This window comes from Manacus candei, unplaced genomic scaffold (assembly GCF_025592945.1).
Source record: "Manacus candei isolate 608988 ecotype Guabito, Panama unplaced genomic scaffold, ASM2559294v1 h1tg000025l, whole genome shotgun sequence".
Lineage (NCBI taxonomy): Eukaryota > Metazoa > Chordata > Aves > Passeriformes > Pipridae > Manacus > Manacus candei.
Window position 1 is genome coordinate 7,138,607 of NW_026138073.1, and position 26,727 is coordinate 7,165,333.

Consider the following 26,727-nt stretch of genomic DNA (forward strand, 5'->3'; position numbering starts at 1 on the left):
ATAATGTTTTCCTTTAATAGTGAAGGATTTTATAATGAAGCAGAAACATATAATGTATTCCATGCAACCAACCTCATTTATTGAAAAGTCCTAATTTTATTGCCTTGTTTAGTAACATGTTTGTTCAACAAACTAATCTTTTTCATGAAGCAAAGCACAACTTTTTCTTATAAATAGTATAAATTATTTTATTTACAGAAACTTGTTACAAAACAAATAGACTATATATTTATTTTTCTTTTAAATATCCAAAGTAATTTTTCTATCCCATGACATTTGTTCATGTACTATACAGCAGCCAACACAGAGTTCAGCTGATCAGATGCTCTTGATTATGTATACAAATTATCAAACTATTCACACATTTTACACAGGAGATTGCTTTTAGAACCAGGCTCAACACCGAGCAAGATGCTTCCAAGGCCTACATTCACATTGACATTATGTAGTGCTCATTTCAAAATTATCTTTAAAACGTAAAATATCTCGCACAAAAGGTAAAAATGATTATTTTCTGCTGAACAGTGAAACATTTAAGAATCTTTCTAAGCCCAATTCCCTCCTCCAGGACAGAATGAGTAAAAGACAAGAGAGAGATTCCTTGGCAAGAGAACTCTTACAGGAAGACAACTGCCTTAGAAATGCCATTTGGAAATCACATCTTTATTTTTTTTGTGGTTTTAAGAGGTACTTACTTGGGGTTTTTTGTTTGTTTTGGAATAACAATAGTTTTGGACATTTTCTAAATTATTTAATTAATGAATACCACTCTCCCCCTTCCCAAAATGAGACAGTTAAATAAACTGCAGGTTAAAACCATATTTCATACCCCTGGCAATATTCTAAATATCAGTTACCAATGGGATTGTTCCAACACAAGGTATTCGAATGAAAAGATTTTACAAAAGTTACCAGCATCATTTGTTTTCTTTTGTCAACCCATCTCATTAATTTCAGAAATATATATATATATGTATGTGTATATATATATATATACATGCACACATACATACATATACACACACATATATATATAGGTGGAAAAAGCAAGCTCCAAAATTTCAACTGAACATTCAAGTCTTTTAAGGAGAAGCTGTCTAAACAGTCCAAGCTTAAAACTAGTTATATCAGGCACTTTCAGTTTTTTTCCGTTAGTTTTAAACCACATGAGACCCACACGGATGCGCACGCACACACACGCACACGAACACTAAAATAAAAAAAAAAAAAAAAGAGAGAAGCAGTGTGTCACTTAACTAAATGGATCTTCTGGGAATCAGGCAACTGATAAGCAATGCCACATCGACCATTCCAGCTCCGATCCTGCGCTCGGGGCTCCCGGGGCAGGACCCGACCGCAGGACCCGGGAGATCCTTTGCGTGGATCCACTCCCAAGACAGGAAAAGGGACGCGGCTTTCACAAAACGGAGGCATCCCTTAACGTTGCAAAGTAGGCATGTTAACTATTGGCTTGGCAGTGAACCACTTCAAATTATAAAAAGGTATTTGCTTTTTCTTTTTTTTTTAATTAATTAATAAATAAATACTAGATGATCTCAATTGTACCAAAACTGGATATAAGAAAAAAAGACCTGTGCAAAAATACATATTTAAATATGTACAATCAATTAACAAAATATGTCTTCTGAAATAGGGATACTTCAATATTTATAATAGAACAAGAAATTCCAAAATAAAGATACAAAAGTATGTTTTTTTTCTTGTATAATTCTTTGTTCATCATTGCAGCAATTTTTTAGGTTAAGAAAACTGCAGGAGTCATAACGAGAAGTTGGAAAGACTATAAAAACTGTATCTCTTAAATTAATACCAAAATCTGTCTAGAAACAACCCAGCCACTGCAAATTCAATTTTTGCAAGGAAAATTAATTTTAAGCTTCCTTAATTATTTACAGTAAGAACTATGTGACAATAAAAGCTTCAGGAACAATGTTCTGCTTATAACCAAGATCTAAAACATAATATTTAAGCAGGTCTGTAAGGGCAGACAGAATTTATGTTCTAACTCTTTGCTCCCAATGGCTCAAACCCACATGACACAGGTGGCTGCAGACACTGGCTCTGTACAGGAATTCACTTTTGACATGTCTGCCTGCTACCGAAGGAGCACAGATTTGCCATTTTGCTTTCAGATCAACAGAACCTTAAAAAACCAGGAGAGTTCGATCACAAACTCGCTACTGTCCAATCTTGCCAAATTTTTGTTTCCTTTACCTTTGTGTCTACCAAGAGTCAAATTGCACTTGTGACTGGCGCTGTCCTGAAGTGGAAGCTCTGCCCCAGGGACTTCATCGGAGCGTGGATTTCACTCCAAATGTGCAGGATTTAATACACTTTGATTTCTCTTTGTGGCACATTACTTTGGTTCCTTTTACATTAAACCAATTGCAGTTCTAACAATCCTTTCAACAGGGCATCCTATTAAATACAAATCCTTTTGTTCCTGAAAAGTTGTCTACTATTTTTTTTAAAAGTTTGCATAATAAGAGTCTCTAGTACATTGCTTTCTCAGTGTGATCTTTTGTATCAATTCAAAGCTAAAGTGTCTGCATAGAGGCTTCTTGTTGTTTTGCTGTATAACAATGATTTTGTAGGAAGTTCAGGTGAAACTGAAAGCATTGTTAGGTAAACAACTAAGCAACTGCTACTCAGAGTGGCTTTGGATTCCCTGATGTACTTACTACTTGCCACCAGAATGGGGAGAAGGCTGGGCTACTTGAACAATTGGACAGGCTCAGATTGTCTCTTCTCAGCAATAGCTGGTGCCCCTTTAAGGCAGAAAAAAAAATTCTCCTTGGTTAGGAATTCCTTTTCCTTTGCTTTGCCCCCTTAATGAAACTTCAGTTAGTTTTGAGCCTTTACCTGATGTTTAAAAACTTAACAAAAACATCCAGAGGGGTCAAACCATAATACAATGAGCCCTTTAGTGGAATTCACTTTTGAGGTGTTTTGATGCAAGACAAAATATTTCATAAAAATTGGCTGGACTATATAAAACTGTGTAAAGCCCCCCATGCTCATAAAGCCTGGGTGGGCGTGGGATGACTGTGATGCACAAACCTGTGCTTCATAGGGAACTCTCCTGTCAAATTGGTGTTTATTCCAGAATTTTGACCAAAAAAATCTCACTGAGTGGTGGAAGGTCTCTCATATTAACAATTTAGTTACACAAACAAGGCAGAAAGAAAGTGAATTTTATGGTTTTTAGAAAATATTTAAATACTTTAAAAACTTAGTTTTAAAAGGGCTAATTTCATCAGCTGAAAGACAAATCCAGCCTAATTTCACCAATAAGTTATCTTCTTTAAAATAACAAAGGCCTATGGTATACAGTATAGGTCAATAAATACGTTCTTTGGGCATAGTTTTAGAGGTTATTTGCCTTTGTCTGTTTGATGTTTTTGGAATTGTTAAAGAACAAAATTACCTTTTCTTCCACAATCAAATCTTATTCAAAAGAATATAAAATACGTTTTGTATCACACAAATACGATATTTTTATACTTGTTTTCTGAGCAATGGCCTCAAACAAGTTTTTTCTGGTTTTGTTGGGTTTGTTTTGTTTTAAACTCCTGATAGCTTCTTATCCCAAATTACCTGCAAAAGGCTGGGCAAAACAGACTAGTTTTTGAATTGTGCTATTTTTTTTTATATTCCATTAAAGGAACATTGCTATAAAAACACTAAAGCCATATTCCCTTCTTGAGGGCTTCTTTCCATTGTGCCTCACACATTTTTCCCCTTGTCGTGGGGTCCTCTCCATTGAGGGTGTCTGTCTGGTTAGCTATCACCTACAAAAGACACCATCAGTATAAAAATAAGTCCACAGTAACGTTTATTTCCCCCCAGAAAACATTCGTTTGCCCAGCCAAACTATGTCAAATAGTGGCAAGATGATGTACTCCTGTAAGGAAAATCTCACAGATTTGTAGCAAACAGTCCAGACCACTGTTAACACTGATAAGAGCAATTATGTGGCTGAACTTCATCCAGTGTCCATTTCTAGTATATTCGTTGCTACAGACATGGCTTCAGGGAAATTCCTTGTTTAAGTGACAGTCCAGTAGATTTCCACACCTGAGGACCATGGGAAGTTGGGAAAACTCAAGGCATCTTGGAGTCCAGAAATCCAGATGGAGGTTTTGCTTGTAGTGAAAACTGTCCAGTTCGTTTCTCACCGTGGTGCCTTCAGCTATCAGGGACGGGCCTTTGGCTTGGGAGCAAGAAAAGAGAGAGAAGGATGAGTGAGCCGGGCTGTTGGAGCAGAAGCTCTGAAAACACATTTCTGGGATAAAGAGAGTATATTTTGGGGAGAATCTCAGGCACAATGTGACACTGCTAACATGCAGTTGGCTTCTCCAAGACTTGACAATTCTCAACTAAAGCTCTTAAGAAGTTACAACGGTTTCAGGCACAATTTCCTTCCTTAATTCACCCAAATGATATTTCTAATTTATATTCCATAGTTGAGGTAGTAATGATTAGGTAAGTACAAAAATAAATTCAGCCATCTGAATGCTTTTTTTTGTCACAGTAAACACAACGGTGAAAATCTTCCTCTGTGGCTGAAACTGAAAATTAAGAAACCTCCCTGATAAAGCTCTTACTGACCTCCTGGCCCTCCAGGTGCACAGACTTCAGGGTTTAAGCAGCAGAGGAAACAAAGTTTCTTGGGTTTTCAATCCTGAAGACACTACTTTTCCAGTGAGATTTGTTTAAAAAACAATAAAATCCCAAACTAATTTTTAAAATGGGATCTTACCAACTCATGAGATCCATTTCCTTTATAGCATATCTGTTCGCTTTACTGACTAAAAAGGTTTCTATCTTATTTATAACATTTAATCTTGTTATTACTAAGAAGTTAGTCAATGACACCTTGGGATAATAGGCTTATTTTATCACAGTATCACAGTTCTGTTATAGGTATCATTACGTTCCACTTTGTAGAATGTACACAGAAACAAGGAGTCAGGCTGAGGCATACAGCTCAGTTCCATGGCAGGCTGGAAAGATTTTTAAAATTATATTTTTAAAATACATGAATTTCATCTGAAAGCAATTCACAGGCAACATATAAGGAACTTGAAACACCACATTTAAGATTACTTTCATAAAATGTAGGTTGGTTTTTTTTTTTACAGTGTTAATAAAAACTTGTGTGAATGTACTATAAAAACACTCAAAATGAGTAGTGGACAAATATGAGAAGTATCTTTCACTTGAACAGGACCTGGAATTGGCTACCTAATAATTAAGAGAACACATGTAATATAAGCACATGAATAACCGTATGATTGTTCATGCTGGCTTAGTTTGAGGCAAAATTTCCTACCTGATGAAAAAGAGAATTGTTCATCAGTCCTTGCGTCCCTGGGATTGCACCAGTGTGTTTTGCATGAACATTGTTCACTGATGTCAATTTGGCAACTTTGTTTGATTTGCTGCTGCTGCTGTTGATGCTGCTTGAACCAGGTGAGCACTTTCTTTTCTTTCCTATTAATTTGTCAAGGGAAGTATGTGAATGTGAAAAACTGCTGTGTGAATTTACAGTCAGCTCACTGGACTGATGAACAAAGGGCCCTAAGGAGAGCGTGGAGTCGCTGCTGTTCATCATCACACTCATTCTCTTTATGGATTCTGCAGGGCTCCCGGTCGGAGGACCCCTCCCTGATTGGTCATGTTTGAGGCTAACAGAGTTAGCTTTGCTAGTCATACAGTTGAGGCCAACACTGTGGGATGAAGCTGTCACCGACGGATGATAGGAGGTCCCAGAGTTTCCAGAGTTCACCACACAGTTTTTTCTGAAGGACTCTGTGGAATGAGAAGGTGCGAGCAGTGCGGAACTGTTTTTACGCTTCTTTCCTGAGCCGCCGCTGCTACTGACGCTGCCGGTGCTGTTACAGGTGCCACTGCCAGCAGAAGATTCCTTAGGTTTAAAAGATTTGCTGGATTTCATTTTCTGAGGTTTGCTGGGCATAGGTGAAGGTACAGAGGAAAGCACTGTAGGTGTTGAAGGGGATGAAGACACTTGTCTCGATTGCATACTGCAGACAGGATCCACTGCCCCCAAAGCAGCAGGATTGGCATTTAGTGTCGTTCCGTGGGATGGTACCGATTTATTATTCAGAGACACACAGGAAGGAGATACCAGCGCTGGCGATGACATAACCGTGGTGGGTAAGAGGAAACCTGCTGCATTGACACCGTGCTGGGAAGCAGGCATCGAGTTTGTCCGATGTGGAGCACGGACTGATGCTGTGGTACTGGATGCTGGAGGAATTTTCCTGCAGGTGAACAGAAAGACACAAATAAAACCCCACGTAACCACCACTCTTCAGACTAGTACCCAGTCTAACAATGCTACATTAAAATGATTGTTTCTTGAGGTTGATTAATGCCACTGAAATATTTCATGAAATTGACAGTTAATTGTTGCAAAAAACAAAGCACAGGCCATCAACCTTCGTTCTGATTAATCTGAACACAAGATTACTGTTCTTTAATTAGAATCACAGGTTCCATGTACTTTTACAAATACTAAGAATAATAAGAACTCTTTCACTTCTACTCACTTCCACATTTGTGAATTAAGATGCTTCTCCAACATGAAGTCAAGTGCACATCGAATATGGTTCCACCGCTTGTCAAACACGTAATAACCTCTTCCAATTTGCTGACTACCAAATGTGCAAAACTGAAAAGACAGATTTTCATTGGTGTTTTCTACTTCCAGTAACAACTCTCTAAATAATAAAGCACCTGTTTATAAACAAATATTGCTAAATAATATGCTTTCTGATGTTTAAATAAAGGATAAAAAATATAAATTGGAATTTTTATTTCTGTGGCATAACAACTATTTTCATTTTTGGCCTTGGTGTATTGGTATCTTTCTCTTCCTATCTGATACTCCCATACTTATGACTAAAAGCAAAAGTCAAATTTGAACCCCTTTGACTAAACAGAGAAATACAGCAGTGTGTGTTTAAGTGTATGTATAAAAAATTATAAATATATATATGTAACATCTACTTCTGAGGAGCTACCAGCTATCTGCTTGTAGTCTGTTTTTTAAAAAAAAGGAGATAATTTGACATACAGTCTAGGCAATAAATTTGCTTTTAGTTAGACTAACTAGTTTTTGTCAAGATTTAAACATGAAACACTTTACTGCCACCTTTAATGTGATGTTGATACCTTGAGTAAAAAGTGTGTGTGGGTGTAGAGGGGAAGTCCAATAACAAAATCTCACCAAAAAGACACTGTTTACATGTCCTTATTCCAAACCCACAGTCCTTTAGAGCAGTTACCAATTTCATCTTTAGTATTTTGGCATTTTAGTTTCTTTTGGATTGGGGAAATGAGCTATGAACACATTTTTTTTGGTATGTTTATTTTGCAACTAGTTAAACCTTCACTGCCTACTAGGCCACAAAATTTTCTCAAAATATAGAAAGAAAAAATAAAATCACATACTCCACAGAAAACCACCCTTAAAACCCCCAAGTAATTTGTTTACAAGTTTAGAGCCAGAGAGAGACCGAGGTTCACTTTTAAAACGTACAGCGGCTGGTTGAGGATGATGACCTGAATAATGACAATCCAGTTTTTCAACAGGCTCTTCTTTTTCATCACATTCTCCCTCATCACTGGATAACCGAGATGCTGGCTCAGCTGCAGGCAAGGGAGGGTGAGGGGACTCGTGGACAGAAGGAGACTCGCTGGGGGCATTTCCACTGTGCTGGGCTGGACAGCCTGGAGGCCTGGGCAAGGCAAGCAGTAACCAGGTGTTATTGAACCAAGTCTAGTCAAAAATTCCACCCTTTAAGTGCTTACTATTAGTGACAGAAGGAAATCTATACTAACAGATTCCTGGTGTTGTCCACAGTCTCGGAACACACCCACTGAGCAGAAGGACATGGGGTATGGTGGCACCCCTGGAAAAGCAGCATTGCCCAATTGTTGCTGAGCTGCTGTTACTGATGCAAGTCAGCTTTTACTGCTTCAAACACCAAACCCTCCTTACCCGGAGTTACACTCAGCAGGTAATTGCTAATTGCACACAGTCATCAGGCCTAGAGCAAACACACTGCCCTGTCCAACAGATCCCTATCGCACCCTCAAAAGCTCCCACTATTAATTTCATACCACTGGATCCGCAGACTTTCCTTACCTTGGAAGACTGGGGGGGTGAGGTTTGGGTTTATTAGGTAATAAAGGCTTTGATTCTGTAAGAGTAACTCCATGAGAATTTTGGTGCAGCTCCTGGGAAGTTTTAGTAGGTGAGGGATGTGGTTCCCTGAGAGGGGGCATCTGCTGATGATGATCCGAATGTCGAAGAAGTTCCTTTTCCCTGGTTTTGCTTTTGTGCTCAGCTAATAACACATCAAATCGTTTTCTTCGACCCTGTACAGCCCTCCGCTGGGTTAAGGAATGTGTCTGCAGAACCATGAATAAATCATTAATCCCAGGCTATTACATTTGTCGAAGTCAAACACTCAAAACACGCCTCTACAGTTCTAAAACAGAGAAAATCATCATACTCCTGGTTTAGTAAACAAATGTAAATGTGACTTAGAAAACAAACTTAAAATGGCTTGGGGGATGATTATATCCCTGTCTGATACAAAGTCACAAAACCAGTAATTCAGTAAAAGGCTTCTTTCAAATATCTTTTTAAAACGTGAACTGCCAAGTTTTTTATAAGGTTAACACTAGAACTGAAAATCTTTTTTTACATTGATATCTCAATTGCCAACTCCTGCAAAACTAAAAAGAGATAATATTTACTTTAACTTATGAAAATATTCAACACATCAACGTTTAAAATAAGACTTAATGGGAAACTTGAAAAATATTTATAAAAATACTTTGCTGCCTACTATACACTAACATATTCCTTGAAAACTAACGTAATCAAATAGATATTAAGGAATGCAAAACATCCAGCAGAATCCAGAGTCAGACAGGACTCAAAGTTCTTTGAGTGTCCTGAACATTACACACAGTAAGATGTGTATGTGCATAAATGGCACAAATTCTAAGTAAGGCGAAATAGATGGAAGTTATTTTTCTGAATTGTTAAAGTCACACAGAATACTTTTTTTAATATGGCACCAAGGCCTTGATTTGGTTCATTTTAGTAGGTAAAAGTTATCACATAATTCAGACACAAACAGCAATTCCGAAAATATTTTATCAGTAGGTATAAGTAATTTCTAAGAAATGTTCTTACTTTCTTTCTCTTTTTCACTTTTTATTTGCATTTTTCTCTTGTAAAATCTTTCAGCTTTTCCCCTCTTACCAAAACAATTTCCTCCCCTCTGTAATTCCAAAAGGGCAATGTGTTCAAGTTCAGTTCCTCTGGGTCATTAGTGCCAGCTTCATTTACCTTTGTTCTGTAGGTGGTTTATTTACCAGATGCTTCCCAAACTGACAGGTTAAGCTGCTTTGCAGGAAAGCAGCAAAACATTGCACAGTTCCAGAGAATCTGGATTTTTGCTTCCTAGGGACCAAGTGATACCCCTCTGTCCCACAAGATTTTGGAGCCAGAGGAGACATTTTGTCTGACTGAAAGTTTTTATGGATTGTTTAATTTAGAGTTTGACCTCTAGGCATGCTCCATGGCTTTTTGTAGGAGCCTCATTTCCGAGCTGGCTGTGGCTGTACATCCAGCAGCATTAACATTTACACAAATACCTCCCAAGTACCTGCTGCAGACTCTGCTGGGGGGAGAGAAGGGGGTGTGAGAGTGGGAGAGCTTGAATTATTTAAATCCTGCATAAACAAATAATATTTTTAATGCTTATGAGGAATTTTAAAATTCATGATCTACAACCCAAAGGTTACCCCCAAACAGAGGAATGTGTTGGTCCCCTGCTACCCACATGTGGAGTAGCATAGACTGTCCCATGTCAGCATCCACATTTAAAGGGTTTATACAAAAATACAATTCCCCAGGTTACTCTAAGAAACATGTTTTTGAATAAATAATTAACTGAACTTCAAAAACAATTCCTTCTTTTTTCTGGACAACATGTTTTGAGAGATACCATTTAAAGTGGTAATTACTGACAGCAGAAATTTGTAGTTTTCCATTTTCTATCATATTCCTCAGGAATTTGAATTAAAACTCCAGATAATCTTATTCTGATTCTGATATCCTACCTTGCATGTTAAAGACCTAGTACAAGGTTTCCTGGTTTCCACATCAATGACACCACAGTATATATCAGGATCAAATTCTCTCTCTGTCAGAGGTACACAAAAGTGAAAAGTTATCAAAAGACATTTAGAAATACTAACAACATTTAGCTACATTATAAAAATTAACCATATTGGAAACTTTCAAATAAAACATAGGCAAATGTACAAATAAAAATGCACAATAAAACTGTACAAATGAAATTTTCTACACTCTCAGCAAATTTATGGTGTGCTGAAATACAGATCTCTGGGCTACAAAGAAAATGGAGACATTTACACCTGTAAGTGACCCCAAAGGAGGAGATGATTCTGCCTGTTAGGAAAAGAGGTCACCATCATTATGGATTGTGACCAAAAAAAAAAAAAAAAAAGGTTTTTTGGTTGTTGGTTTTGGTGTCGACAACTTTTCTGTCATTCTACTAACACTCAAAATAATTGTGTTTAAAAAGTGTAAAGAGCAGACAGGTTTCCATTTTTGAGTTTAAAAGGTGCTAGTTTTTCTGTTTTCCATGTACATTTGAATCTTCCATACAGAAAGAAGGAAACTAAAATCTTTAAAGACAGTAGAAGAGCAAAATTTTAAAACTGTTGGGACTGACAGGCCTTTAAGATCTGTACAGTTTCTGAAAGCAAAAGCCACATTTCAAGGTGTTTGCATCATTTAAGTGTATGTCAAATTATACATTTAAATTGTAACATAAAAAAAACTTATTACAAGTTAAAGTATCACAAGTGTTTAATTTGCTCCTGAAACTTATTTCTATATGTATTTCTACAGATACATTACTAAGAGGAATATAGCAAATAATAATTAAAAACAATTACCTGACAATCTTTTATGTAAAAATTTCCTATTATTTGTATTTTCTTCAGGTTTCTTTTCCAAAAATGGAGGCACAGAGAGAAGACCTTTACCATTCAGTATCTGTCCAGGGGAAGGCAAGGGTGGCTTTGGTATTGAGGGACAATTAAGGCCAGTCTTTATTGAGGAACTCACAGTAGTAGAACAAGTTGGACCAACAGCAGCTTTCAGTTGGGCACCATCTATCTTTGGATGAATCTTTTCCACTTTGACAGATGGAGTCATACTATTTATGAAAAACAAAGGGAAGAAAATTGAAAAAAAGTAGTTAAAATATGTTATTGCTCAATAATACTCTGATCTATTCCCAATGCAAATGTAGACCTTCCTCCTTTACTCCTCATTTTCTTATTATCTTTTTTATTTTCATATTTTTTATGATATCCATAATGTTTTCCGTCCTCTTTTCCCTCATTTCCCTGTAAGTATTTCAGTGTCCTCAGGGACTTCAGAAACCATTATTTGGATTCAAAAGACAGAGTATCACCAAAGCAACTGGAAGGGACTGTTATGTCCAGTGAGAAATGCCCTGTTCTGTGACATTAAATTATATCAGCAGTGCTGTGATCTCACATGTGCAGGTCAAAAATCACCTGAATCAGAGCTAAAACTCCCTTATGATCAAAGTATGCAGATTGAATCAAAGAATTAAGAGCCCCTAGTGAAATGACCTTCATTCATGGCGATTTAAGATGCACCTTTGCAAGAGATCTTGTTCAACACAGTCATGAGCATTATCTATAATCTTTGACTAGGCTGCTGGAAAAGATCTGGAGGAGTTTGAAGTGATTATCTCTTAAACCAAAACCCATCTGAAACAAAAGGAAACTCTACTGATAGAGCAGTGCTTATGCAAGTAGTAATATTTAATTCTTTGTCAAAATGCATACTCACATTTTATCATGGGGGACTTTGCTGTGCTGTACCGAATGCATTAACCTGTTGTTTCCGCTGATCTGCAGCTTGTCTTTGGGTGATTTCAACAACTTGGAATTTGATGATGGTGCACTAGTACCTCCACTGGATGAACGATTGCTCCCACTTCCACTGCTACCTTTGTTTTTTGAAGGGAAAGATGAAATGAGGGAAAATACTGAAGAGGAGGGAGGAGTCAAAGGCGGCTTGCTGGAGGAGCTGTGTCTTCTTTCTGAAAAGGAGTGAAAAAAAGGGGGTTTTAAGCTCCCATAGAGAGACAATTCTTAAATACTTCATGTTGTCATTTGCTACATTAACATTTTTGCTTTATTGGCTTGGGAGGTCCCCTGCCACACACAGAGCACAGAGGATTCAAGCCCTTGCTGTAATCCATGAGGTTCCACTCAATGCTGGTCTCCAGCGGGTTATGGGAGTCTCCTCAAACTTTAGGAGCTACATTCCTCAGGCACTAAAGCTTAGCTCTCTCTCGATCTTAAAGAAAAAGCAAGTGAGAATCAGCCCTGGACCTCAGACACACAAAGCCAAGAGACCCCTATCCTCAGGCCCAGCAAGCTTACGTATGGTATTTCCTCAAAGGTTAGGAATAATTTGTCAGTATGTTTACTAATGGTCAAAATTATCTTAGATCCAACATTTTCACTTTTACTTCATGATAACCCTTTGGCATGGTCTACTAGACCTTCAGCATGGAACACTCCTGAGAATAGCAAGTCAACTATTGTTTTCTGGGGTATTGTGGTTTTTTGTTTGGTCGGGTTTTTTCCCCTGCTTGTTGTTTCTATTTAGCAACAACATTTAAAGCAGCAACAGTTTTGTTTCTACAAAACCAAAAATCTGAGCATTTGAATCGAGTGGTCATATTCCATCATTGAATGTGTTACTTAATTAACAGCAACCATGAACATTTCTACATTATTAGTACCATTTCAGCTAAAATAGTGTATATTGTAAAGGTAGTTCTTTAGAACAAGGAATTCTCAAAACACCTGGTAGCTTCAGGGAGCACCCAGCTCTGCCTACACACAGACATGTTAATTGACTGTTTGCTCGGCTGATACTTGGACACCTGTGATTCCTCAATGATCTCTGTAATCAACACCTGCTTAAGAGACTCATCTGGCAATCAAGTATATGCAAACCACAGATCTAAGAGAAATGAGAAAGAGGTCTATCAGAGGAGTGGAAAGGCAGCAGTAACACCTCTTTCTCAGCCAAGTACTGCTACAGGTGCCCAAATCCACCACCGATCAATCCCAGGATCAGCTTACAGATTTTGACTTGAGTGAACTGTGAAAGCAGCAGGCTGCTCATGAACTTACAACTACAGCCAAGAGTGAAAGCCAACTCCAGCACGACCTGTCTAGAAGTCTGTAACGCTCTGGGCAATGTAAATTAGTATATCTATGTTGTGCTTATATGACCCATTTCCCCCCAGTCTTATATACAGCACTGACATGTCACACTGATGACGACCAACCAGAACTCCACAGGTAGCTGGAAGCCACCAAACAAGACAGCACTAACTCTGCACCAATGTCATTGGGCAAGTAAGAGCCAGAGGGGAAAAGTCAAGCTACTCCAGCAGTGCAAGAGGAAGACACAGGAGTCTGACACCTGGCAAACCATTTTTTTACAGAAGTGGGGAAGTAGCATTTGAAATACGTTCATTAGCTCAGGAAAAAAAAAGAAAGAACACAAAGCCTTGACTCCAGTCAAGAAACAATCTCTGAGACTGAATCAGCTCCTATGTGTTCCTCTGTTTAACTGCAAAATGGGTGCAAAACCACTTAATGAACCTTCAGCAAAACAGTCATAACTTCTGAATGAGTATTTACCAAAAAGTGGAGAGGTCAGGTGTGAAGTGCCCAATGAAAACACCCAACAATTGCAGTAACTTATCACCCATCTCAAGGATCAACTGCCTTAAAAAGGTAGTGTTTAGAAGGAGTAGTTATCTGTGATGTTCAAAATCATCCACTTAAGTTTTTTAGAACCAGCTGCCACTGAAGAGTCTGTAAATGAAGTATTTTAGCATATTCATGTTCTAGTAAATGCCTGTGCTTCTAACATGACACACTGCTTATTGCCAAATGGCTTTTTATAGCAATGGCAAGAATCCCTGAGCAGCTCTGATAAGCTACTATTTGAGGGCCATTAGTTCAGCGATGCTACACCCTGAGAGATTACTCTGTGAGATAATGAGAAAAATTGCTCAATACTCTTCCACCTTCTGTATATTTAGAAAATTCAAAATCCAAGTGCTTATCACAGCTACAAATAATCTCTAGTAAGTCAGTGGATGACTAATGCAATCTTTGGGAGAGTTTGTTATGATGACTTTTGCTTTTGGAAGGAAGAGAGGGTGTTACTTCCTTGAAAAATCCTGGCAGATGAAAAGAAAAAGGGACTAGAATAAGACTAAGAACCTCCTTGCATCCAATCATGAGGAATAAACCAGACAAAATAGTAATCTCAGCTATTGATCTGAATTATAGGAACACTTCTCTTCTGGCAACTTTGACACTGTTCTGGCACCAAATTGAAACGTTACTGAGTGCTAATTGCATAAATGTTTCATAGCACCAGGCTCAAACAAGTGAGTTTGAGATAAATAGAAAGTGTTTTAAACTGGCAATGATAAAAAAATTACCTAAGAGAACTAAGCCTAATGGCTGATCACACACCAATATTACAGTGTACCTATCAGAGAGATTTCCATACACAGAGACACACCCACAGAAAAAAAAACCCGAGATGAACTTTTTCTAGAAGTCTGGGATCATTTCTGAAAGAGATATTGTAACATCGTAAGGCTGTGAGATCTTCACTTGCCCCTTCTGTGGATAACCACAGCTTGTGTAGTCTAGAAGAATATTCAGCTCATTTTTCATAACCTGCCTAGACCTGATTTTTGCTTGACTTACGTACGAGTTGAGGTAGGGCTGCTACTAGAATTTGCTTGTATATAATGATTCAGTTGTTTTATAATATTCTTGTTTTTAAGTGAAATCTCCTTAAGTTCTCTTTTGTAAACCATGAGAACAGCACCGATGCCTCATCTTATTAGAGAAAACTAATATTATTTTTGAAACCAGATATGGGTTAAGCATGGCATACTTCGAACAGATTTACTGACAGATTGACATAGTCTTTTAATGGAAAAATTACTAAACAAACTGCCACTGAATAATCAAGACCACCATGCTTATTATGCTAAGCATATTATAATAATAAATTCTACTAATCTTGCCAATCTAATAAAGTTCCCATTTGTCATTAACTCTGACTCAGCCTGAAAACATTTAAAAATATAACTATCTCCAGGTGTTCAGTTTTCAAATTTCAAAAGCTGGCACTCACATCAGTTCCCTTCACATCACTTTTGAGAGAAAAACAACTTTTTATTTCATAATTGCTTATACAACACATCAAAGTGATATTTCCAATACTGCACCTGTGTATCACGGTTCTCAACTCTAAAATTTGGGGGAAGGAATTTTTTATGTTCGGATTTTTCTGTTGGGTTTTCTGTTTGCTTGTTTGTTTTGTTTTTTAAATGTCAGAAAGATGTAAGTTTTGGCTTTGGATGAAGAACTGGAAAGTCTTCCTTGATCCCACAGCACTGGGAAGGATCTGACCTAAAATGAAAGCTGCGTTCAACATTAAATTTTAACAGATAAACTCCTCCCTAAATACCTTTGCATTTATATAACATCTTTGTGACCCTAAGGAGAAGGGCTGGACAGAGAGTTAGAAATCTGTGAAAAGAGATGGCATCCCAAAGGAATGTCTCTGCTCAGAGACCAGGATAACTGTTAACTATCAAGTTGGAAAAATACAGCATCTCTGTGTCATAGTTCAGCAAGAATTATATAACAGAATGCCAAAGGACATAGGACTTCCTCATAAAATGGATATTGATAATAGAAAGCTCTTAAAGAGCATTAAAAAAAACAGCTCGCTTGGCCCTTAGTCTGGCTGCCAATTTTTTGGGTTTAAAAAACCCTATTTTCTTTTGTGTATTTCCTACTAAACGTACTCTGACAAAAGTGTAAAAAAGTAACATGGAATGAGAAGATGAAAAAAGGACAGGCTTCTCATCATGTTTGGCTACTGCTTCTTATTCTTCCATTTCTGAGTAACCACTTGGACTTATTGTGATATGTAACTTATTGCTACACTAAAATAAGATATCCTTTCATAGAAAAAAATATACAATTTTTCGTAAAATGCCACTTTCTTTGTTGCATGCTTAAGAAAAAAATCATTAAGAAAAAAAAATCTAGAGCAACAACACTCTTAAAAACTTTTCAAAACATTCCTCCCAGGTCTATGCTTTTTTTCCAAAATCTAGGAAGTGCTGTGTGCTCTTCATTCTCTCTGGGCATCAACTGACAGTTTTGGGCAGCAGATACAAGATGCAGAGATCGAATTTCATAAATGCATTTTTTTTATACCAACTCCTTACGTAAGTACTGGGCAAAAAGTCAAACTGACCTGTGTCAGCGCTAGAGGAGCCAGTGGTACAAATGAAGCACAACCGGGTAAACACACAAGTTTAGTTCAGTCAAACATGTTGTAACTTCAGTCAAATTTCAGTAGTTTTAACACAGGTTAAAAATATCATGTAGATTAGGTGTAAGAGTATATCGCTCAGGCTATAGGATTAGATGGTGTATACTGAAACAAAGAACAGAACCACCTTTATGCTTAAGTAATTATTATTTCATATATCTGTCTCACCTAAAATATAAGCATGACAACTGTGAAAATGAAAGCAAACTTGTCCTTTTCTCCATCATACTGAGCTAATGTGCGACTTGTCATTTGAGAAATTATGTAATATGGCCACACTAAAACAAACATCTTTTACCTGAGGATAAAATTTATTTTCTGTCAGTAAGAGTATGACATTTCTAGAGTAACTGCAGAGAGCTAATTGACTTGATCTTCTCATTTCCCCAGGAAGATGAGATCCATGACATGACAGCAGAGCACAGACGGACACTGCTGTGGAAGGGCACCTCACCATCACTCTGCAAGCAACTAAAATCTCTTTTGCGACTCTAACCCAAGTGGGGCTCTGATCTCACCGTGGCAAAGAAAAAAAGAAGAAAAACTAGATCCACAAGGATTTTGCAGGAAAAACTGGGAGCTAAAACAATCACAGGCATAGCAGGCGAATTACCGTCCCTCGGATGCCACCCTGGCAGTGTGCAGCTGCTTGGGAGCAATCGCCTGTGCGGGAACTTGATCTGCTGCTCACTCACTTATTGCTGCTTTATTATCCCGCTCTAATCACGGGACCTAGATACCAAGGATTCTGCCTTAATCTCCCACTGATGTCCCTTTAATCATCCCATCAGTTCTGTGTGCACTGTAAGGCAGGGTGAGGTCACTCCATCTTCAGTTGGGTGGGTTTGACCTCACACTCTCAGCTGAACAGAGAGCAGCTGAACAAAGTCAGCTTCACTTCAGCAAGAAAGTTACAGAACAGATTATTGATGGAGTAGAAGCGACCACTATGACAGACTGCCAAGGCTTGATGGGCACCAGTACAATCTGTCATCTCCCTAGAGTTGCTTTTCATAAAAAACCATTGCTTTGCAACTGGCAGCTGATATTATTGCTTATCATTCAGTTGGCAAAACCACAAGGAGAATCTGACTGATAGAATCTGTATGCTTGTGGCACTCCATTCACCAAAAAATGATGCTTTAGCAGGAGAGAAAAACAAAGGAAGTATGTAATTTATATGGTAGGATACCAAATACAAGTCAGGGCAGCACATACATAAGCATTATATTGTTTGTATTCACATCACTTACCACAATGGTTTTCCATATCTTGATCAGAGTTCTTTAATATTATAAATAAATATAATAGGTATAAACTATTTCTCTAAGAAACAGGTTTATATAATATTTTTTATAAAAAGACTATGACCAAGCAATACTGATGCAACTTTGTATCTTGTACTTCCTCACTTGAAAAATATTCAGTGCAATACATAAGTTTATAATTTTTCTAGATACTTACTTCAGAGAACTAAAATCCACTCACAAGCAATCACTGTGCAAAATACATTAGATAAAGGTATGTGAAATTATATGTAAGCAGGGTCAGTTGAAGAAAACAGAGGGAGAAATGGAAAAAGATCGTTCTTACTGGTAAGATTCTGGATGTCAACCTCAGTACTTTAAAATAATATTTAAAAAAAGAAGAAATCCTGTAACTATAATTTAGGGTATTTAAATTATGCTTTTTATGGTACAACTACAGCATGGCCAGGATGGGGCTGTAATTCTCTGGTAGCACAACACTAACTGGGCAGGAATGCCATCTCCTCTATAACTGCTGCAGAACGGCCCCAAACCCAGCACACCTCCCCTGATCTCCAAGATTGCAATGATGGAAAGGAGAATGAGATTGCAAACACAGTTATTAAGAACATAGCAATAAATAGCAACACTAAAATGCATTTAAATAAATAACCATCAAGTACATCCCTTCCCCCACTGCTGCCTCTCCACAACTCTGTTCATTACTAAAGCTAGTTTTTTCCATTTTTCCCTATTTATTACTAATCCTTTCAAAACCCTTTGCATTCAGCACGCATGAGTAGTTCTGTAATCAATTTCCACAGGATTTAGAATTCCTCCTTAAAATACACAGGGTTTTCCCAAGAGATGTAAAATAACCTTTCAAGCAACAACTCATACATAGTGCCATCCCAACCCTGCAGACAGACAAGGGTTTTGCTGTGTTGTGCAGCAGCAAACTGGAATTAGGGATACTCCCATCAGGTTTGTTTCAGCTATTCAGAGCCCCATGAGACCAGTAAAACTCTCAAGAGCAATGTGGAAAAACCCATAGAGGCAGGATATTAAATTATTTATGGAGCAGAACCACAGGCAAAAAATGGAGCCAGGGAGACCCACTGCTGGAATGTCCCCCTTCATGACCCAGATAAGGATGCTTTTCCCATCCTTCTCCATCCTCCTCTTTGCTCAGGTAAAGCCAAATACAAGGGCTTTAACATCTCACAAAGACTCTGGCACAACATCCAAGCTCAAACTTCTGTTACACTTCCCCAGTGAACTTGCCAGAAGGCGGAGAAACAACAGATTTCTCACCAGGGAACTGGCCCTGGCCCTTGTGCTCAGTAACTGTCTTGTAAATCTGTCAAGCACTGAAATATAAATATTGCAAAGTTATTATGGAAGGACAGTAGAGTGTCTTAGATGGTAATCAGGCCATGGAGAGATTATAATATCCACATTACGAGCACTAATCTCTGTGTAGCCTGTTGATGACATGACAATACCTGCACAGCCTGATTAAAGGGCAGGTATTGAATAAACTGTTCTTTTGCTATTAAAAAAAAAAATAAACTGTTGTTTGAAATAAATTTCAGAAAAGGCACAGAGGTAATAAACAAAAGCATCAGAGAGGGGTAACCAGCACAGATCAGCAGCATCTCCAGATGCAGAACGGGTCAGCTTCCTCAAAAACATAGCTCGAAAACTGTTGTCTTGCATGTTTACCCTGAATGACATTAACAAAAAGCTTCAGTTTTTCAAAACAAGCCTATAGTAAATTCAAAAGTTCAATAAGAAGTTGAGTAAACAAAAGTTTAATAAAGAACAGTGTGTTGGAAGACGGAAATAAAGAATTAAGGGAAGAACCATCATCACCTAACTTCCGCTTTTCTCTCTCTCTGCCCGTTCTCTACCCAGAAATCAGGTTTACACCTTTATCACCATGTTCTTCCATTTCAGCATCAACAGTGCTCCTTACAAGAACTTATCACATAGTTTAATATTGTGTCATGAATTCAGATGAGCTCACCTATCCAAATGCCTGCCTGACTTTCATCTTGCTAATGCTTTTATTCACTCCACGATTGGGAATTTTAATGTTTTCCCCTGTAGGCATTTCTTTACATGTAGCAAACTTTAACTGTTGCATGTTGACTGTCAGACAAAAATTGTTGCATGTTGACTCTGCTACAAAAAAAAAGAAGCTGACAATGAAAACTTGCTTAAAGGCTGTTAGTGAACCACAATACAAAGGGGGTTACAGGCTAACTGATAAAGTTCTGGAGATGGGTGTAAAAGAAAGGCCTTGAAATGGAAAGCTCTCCATACAAAAGAGAGCTCCACAAAAAAAAAGATCAAGAAGAGGGAACTGACTATGTTTTGAGCAGGGAAATAAGAGGATATACACAAAAATAGCAGTGTCAGCCAAGGTAATCACATTCTTTGATTTCGTCTTTAAGAAACCACAGAATAGAAAGACACCGAGCACAAATATTTTTCTTTTGTACTGCATGTCTAGTGGCATCCTCTGCCACAGGATACGAGAGCTTTGGAAGATTAAAAAATAAAATATAACCATGTGCATGGCTATTTGAACCAGTCAACTACAAAGCCACTCCTCTCCCCGAGGTGTTCCTGCTCACCGTGAGGAAACACTGGCTGATGGAACTGAGGAGGAAGCTCCTGTCACCCTCTGATGTCACCTGTCTCTCACCTGTCTCTGTACACCAACCACACACACCTTATGGATGTGACAACTCATGTGCTTCCCTACTGCAAATGGGACAAAAGCATTACCTATGGGCAGTGCCCACTGGCAGGAAAAACCCCTGGAGAAATGAGAAGAGAATGAGAGATCCAGGCTGGGGTCCTGCCTGTAGAGCTGACACACTCCATTTTCTGTTCCGAGGTTTTGGGCACAAAATTCATAACTTTTTCAGGATGGAAAAGGAAGCTGGGAAGCAAACCCATGGTAGGATTAATTGCAATATTTTTCAAATTTCCAAAATTTGAAATCACTTGGAATATAAACACTCAATTTGCAACATCAATGGCAAACAAATAACTTGGTTTCTTCTTTTAAGTTAAGTCAGATCCTTAATTATTTTACCCTAATTTAATACTTTCAGGTATTAATACTTTTTCAAGTCTAAAAAAGGATCAATACAGCTTATTTCATTAACACTGGTCAATCACAACTGGTATAAAACAACTGTTTTCATGTTTAAAGACACTGACCACGTTAACTATACACTAATTAAAAATTTACTGCAGCATTAGCACAGCAAAGTCTCGGGAAAATCACTAACACAGCCAAACGAGGGCACGGACCTACTGTGCCTTCACAATAATGTCTTTCAAATTAAATATACCAGCCTTTTCACATTTCCCTTTGAAAGAATGGAGCAATGCTATAATTAGGATGTGCTAACTGAAATGTTTGTGCAGTTTAACCTTTTAAATAAAAAACATGACTGCACTTGACACAGGCAGGCTGTGCCTGCATTTCCCATTTCCTCGGAAGCCAAGCACAGACCATCCTGCCCACAGCCAGCCATCCGCAGAGCTGTAACAGGAATGTGTTTGCCCTCTGATTTATAAATTACACGGATGAGCACACTCAGAAAAACAAGCTAAAATGAACACACTCTTAATAGTTTCTTTAATTAACACTTTGATTAACAGCTGTCAATTTATCTAAGGGGCTGACAGGACTGCAATCAGCTGTTTAAGCTTTGATTGCTATTTTCTCTCTTGTAGTCTCCCCATCTGAGCTGGGTGTTTCAAGTTTCTGCAGGGAAAAAGCCCAGAGCAGTGTCCAGGTACTCACACAGTTGGCCCTGCAGCTCTGGGGAGGTGCAGAGCAGAGCTCCTCGGGCTGTCCCTGTCCATGGCCAGCTCGCTGCCCGCCTGCCTTTGGAGCTCTGCCAGGGCACTCCGGTGACATTTCAGAAGGGCTCACGGGGGCCGCTTGCAGCGCTTAATCCCTTGCTGTGGGATTATCCACGTCGTGGTGCAGCAGCTCCGCCGAGGCCCCGCGGGCAGTGCCACCGTCCATGTCGGGCCAACTCAGCACTGGTGCCCCGGGCTGGCCCCGGGCACCCTGCGGCAACCAGGTGCCCCGGGCTGGCCCCGGGCACCCTGCGGCAACCAGGTGCCCCCGGGCCACTGCCCAGCCTCAGGTTCCCCCACAAACCTGCTGCCGACGACGTGGCATTGGCACCGCTCAGACACAGCCAGGGCGTCAGGCTGTGTGGATGCTCTGTGACTCCCACGGCGAGGTGCCAGGCCCGTGCCAGCAGCTCCGGGGTGATTCCTTCAGCAAACGTGCTCATCACCCACCACCCCTCGTTGGCTTGGTTCCCATGCAGCTGCATCAGCCAGCCTGGGGGCACCCACCAGAGCTGCAGCTCCCGGGGCTGGCAATGGCCTGGGGGACACGGCTCCTGCCACCCCGGCAGAGCACCGTTGGACACTCCCAGGGCGCTTTTCCAGCAGCAAAAATTCAGACCAGTATTTACTGTCCCAAACTTCCAGATAGGTCTCCATATCCTAAATCTCCAGGCTCTGAGGTCTGACTGTCAAGCCCTGATTTCCACCCAAAGCCAGTGGATAGATAGTGAAATCTAAGTTTTACCAAATTATTATTTTCTGGACCATTTTCTAAATAATCACTTAAAAAATTACAGCGTATCTGCTGACAAAAGGAATAGGAAAAAACAGCTTGTGGCTCTTGCTCTTATTTTAAGTTACCATAATCAAAGCTGAAATTTCTGGTCTTTCCTCACTTATCAGATTACACATAATTCATTTTTAAAACCAAGCAACTCACTTTTTCACTAAAATAAGAAGTTTGCCAAGAAAAGAGGCAGCCAGCTTGTACAAACACCTCTGTCTATTAGTATCAGTGTGTTAGCACATTAATTTCTTTTCACTAAGAAGGGTTAAACAGAAGGGAGCAGCATTTGAGCAGATTGGGTTTTGTTTGGGTTGGTTTGGGTTTTTTTCCCCTTATTTTAAGAAACATTCAGCAACCTGGGGGCTACTGCTCCCATTAACAAGCTTAGAAATTAATACTAAATTCTAAAACACAAATACTAAATAGTAATGTTCCCATGTCTATGCACTCAGAATACGAGACAACAACAAGCTCCTCTGAGGCTCCAAATTTCAAGAAGTTGACAACTCATGTCACCTACTCATTAATTGTTAAGGGCAACTCAGGAATACAAAGACATTTCCTTGGATTATGCTGTTTTTAAAACGCAACTCCTTCCATCGCTAAAATGAGTACCAGAGGCAGGAATGTTTTTGGAGTATTTGTTTCTATTGTACACTCTCCTACTTCACACCCGTAATTAAAACTGGGTAAGATTCCAACAGATTTTAGTGGTTCACAAAATTCTTGACTTAGAACTACTATATGGGGAACCAGCACTGATGTATTTGTCTTAAAAACTAGAATTCATCCTTCTTTAGCCTTTGATTTGGCCTGCTCTCATTTTAGGACCAAGAGGGCAAGTAAGTTCTATTTTGTTGCCTGTTCCACAAATAAACTGACCAAGATCAGCCAATTTAATTCCCACATGGAACAATACAGAAAGCTGTCTTCCTTCTGGGTAAGAGCAAGGACAAAGAACCCAACTGCTAAGAAACCCCAGCAGCTGGGCATCAAGGCAGGAGCTGGAATGGAAGGGAGAGGCATGACGGGACATTCACATGAGGAGAGGACGGCCACGGCCCACGGGAAGGCACACAATGGCAGAGAGAATGCAATGGGATTTTCTGCCTGCTTATGTTATAGCAGCAGCATATATGCCAACTGTCTCAATCTGTGCGTTTTTATTTACTATTTTCCAACGTCCAAAGGCTTCTGAGTAACATTATGCAGTAAATATTCATGGGGTTTCACCTTGAAACGGACTGTGCACGTGGCACAGCAAAATCACATGCTGCCAGTGTACTGTGACAAACGCAAAAGTAATTTTACTTAATGTAGGAAAAGCAACCCGTTATATAAGGCAATGAAATTAGGGAGTTCTTTTCCTGGTACAAAATATTGCAAGAGCTTTTAAGTTTTGTTTTCTATCAAAAATCCCCAAAAAAATCCCCAAAACACCAACAACGTTAGATTCAATATAAACACTTATGCCATCAATTAATACCTGAGTTCAGAGGCCTAAAATTAGCCCTGCAAGCTGTGATAATACATTGTGCAGATCCCTGCGCAAAGGAACATCCACCTGCGCACGCCGCTCGCTCCCAGGGAACGAGGCTGCAGTGAGGAGACTCCTGCTCTGACATCAGAAGGACAGTGCAGGCAGGGCAGGAGGGAGAGAAGTAGTTTGATATGAGTCACTGCAGAGAACCTAATTTTCAGGTCTTTGGTGTTGCACAATCACCCAAGAAAGACAACTCAAACTGTGTTGAAATTGCAAAAAAATTTCTTCCCTTGCAAGGGAATAAAGTTTGCTCCCTACTACATCAGATAATGTAAATAACAGCATCAACCCTTCCTTTCCATATTTCCTCACTGAACACACGTAACACAAAAAGATATTTATATCATTTGTGGTATTATCAGTATACAAACACATACAGTAGCTCTCTTGCATGAATGAGTACTGCAGAATTTAAGAAATGGAGAACAAACAAACAAGAAAAAAATGGGGGAAAAAAATAACACTACAACCTGAAGTATTGTGCACATTTAGCACTACCAAGAAAATTCTTTTTAAGATTGGCTAGAGAATTTTTAATCTTTTACTTACATTACATTTCTTGTCTGGTTTTATAAAAAGATATTAATGCAGCTCTACCACATCTCCTTCCACTTGTTTATATTTTAGTGTTCTGTATTTTGAAATTAGGCTAATTTTAAGAAAACTAAAGAGCTGGATTTGAGATGGTGCCCTCCCAGTCCCCTGCTGGGAGGTGTCCTAAAGATACTGGGGTTTATCATTAGCATTAAAATCAGCATTCAGACGGCAAAGGTAGGACCTCTCTCCCTGCTCTTACCAAAGAAAGGCAGGAAGATCTTTGCTGGCTGGTCATCATGTGCACACTCCAGCCCAGCTGTGCCACGTGCATGTCTTATTAAACTGGCAAGCAGAAAAAAAAAAAAAAAGGCAAAACATGATGTGAAACCTGAAGCTACGTCTGTGCACAGGGCAGGAGGTGCTACAATGGGAAAGTGACGGCAAAACACACAGGACAAAGCCACAGACGACCAGGCTTCGTTACCTCACTGCACATTAAAACTCACTTATCCTTTCTCAAAATTCAGCCATCTCAGGCACCAATTTCACAACCACTGTAAGCTGACCGGTGAGAGCTAACACTGCCCCAGCACAAAGCATTCCTGCCCTCTCCCCCAGTCCTGACCGCTCAGCCCCAGCCTTTGCACCATCTGCTCTCTCCCTAACAAAGAGCAGAACCATCCACTCAAAGGCCCGACAGTCTCACAAACCAAACGCCCACTTGTGCCAAAGCTGGCAATTAACTGAGCGAGGACTAGAAAGAATTAAACTGTGACTTGATCCCAGGGAACAGGCTGGAGGCCTAAGCAACTGGGGATGACAAAGAACAGGGTTATGAGCTGCAGTAATGATGAGTTCACCAGTTCCTAGAAGCTTTGAGGGGTACATAAAAAAATACTGGACTCCCAAGGAATTTCATCTGATTGATATCAACACTGCATAAGCTGGGCTTACTTACACTGCAGCCTGCTTATGTTTACATTTAGTACTGTCTAGGATGATTTTGTTGTAAATATTTTGCTTTGAAGGGATTGTTTGGTTACTGGTTACTATTATTATTCTTCCTGGAAGGAAGAGAATGATGGGCCTTGAGCCAACACCAAATTTCTTAAAGTTGATCAATTGAGAACTCCAGCGTGGTTACTTGGAAAACTGACTTTGCTGCTATGGGGGATGCACAGAAAGAACTCCTCCAGGTGCTACACGACACCACAAAATGAGCCTTAGTGAATAGTGCAGCAATTTCATACAAACAGTGGGGCTACTGACTTGTATTTAAGGTCTTCTGTATTGTTTTTATCCTGAAGCTGGAAATGAGTGCTCTGAAGGATGATCATGAATTAAATTCCCAGAACCTCCAGAACCACAAGGCAATAGATTTTGAAATCAGTGGATTTTTCTCTCTAGCAGCTGCCACTTTGGAGAGTGTTTTACGTGCTACAGAACAAAACAAACACATCAGGCAAGATTACTGGTTTTTGTGTTTTCTTTTCTTTTCCAAGTGGGCAAGTTTAGAAGTTCCTCAGGTTTCAGAAAACTGGAGCATGTCCAGAATAAAATGGATGACTGAGTACAGAGAAACAACTTGACAGGCTTGTTGGTGCACAATCAAGTGACAGCATTTTATGCCTTAGTATCAATTCCACTTCCACAACACGCTTGTTTATACCTGAAATACAAAATATAACTGCTACTCATGTAGCACACATGTGTACACACAGAGTGAAGGTTTAAGTACAGAATTATGTCATTTCCAGGGACTTAAATCAGGAAAGGACATTTAGTACGTTAGATTTCAAGTGTACAGCCACACCTATGGTGGATCACTGGCACCTGGACAACTGGAACAGGGCAGAGGAAATAGCAAACAGCCCAGAAGCCCATCAGGTCTTTCAGCATGTCCTAACTATCTGCCAAGCCTCCAACCTCCCTGGGTACATTCTTGTGATCACAGAAAAAGGGGATGAGTATGGCCTTTAAAGATCAGTGCCCATCCTCAATCTCAACACTGACCAATCCTATGGAGAGTTGGACTGAGAAAAGAACTCCTCACTACTAAATGTAAGCAACATTAGCTGTCATTCTCAGTCCATGGCAAGTAAGATATGAGCATCAAGCC

At 39.2% G+C, this 26,727-nt stretch overlaps 1 protein-coding gene across 6 annotated transcripts in view; it reads right to left on the bottom strand.

Moving 5' to 3' along the window:
* Positions 1-3,839: 3,839 nt before the first annotated feature.
* Positions 3,840-26,727, bottom strand: part of ATXN7 (ataxin 7) — an 83,528-nt gene continuing 60,640 nt past the window's right edge. For all 6 annotated transcript variants that reach the window (XM_051788795.1, XM_051788798.1, XM_051788796.1 and 3 more), the window contains 8 exons: positions 11,987-12,239; positions 11,056-11,318; positions 10,192-10,274; positions 8,198-8,463; positions 7,589-7,787; positions 6,597-6,718; positions 5,357-6,308; positions 3,840-4,234 (listed from right to left, as the gene is read on the bottom strand). In XM_051788795.1, the coding sequence (XP_051644755.1) occupies positions 4,217-4,234; positions 5,357-6,308; positions 6,597-6,718; positions 7,589-7,787; positions 8,198-8,463; positions 10,192-10,274; positions 11,056-11,318; positions 11,987-12,239 (2,156 nt within the window). In that variant the 3' untranslated portion in view covers positions 3,840-4,216. The remainder of the gene's footprint in view (positions 4,235-5,356; positions 6,309-6,596; positions 6,719-7,588; positions 7,788-8,197; positions 8,464-10,191; positions 10,275-11,055; positions 11,319-11,986; positions 12,240-26,727) is intronic.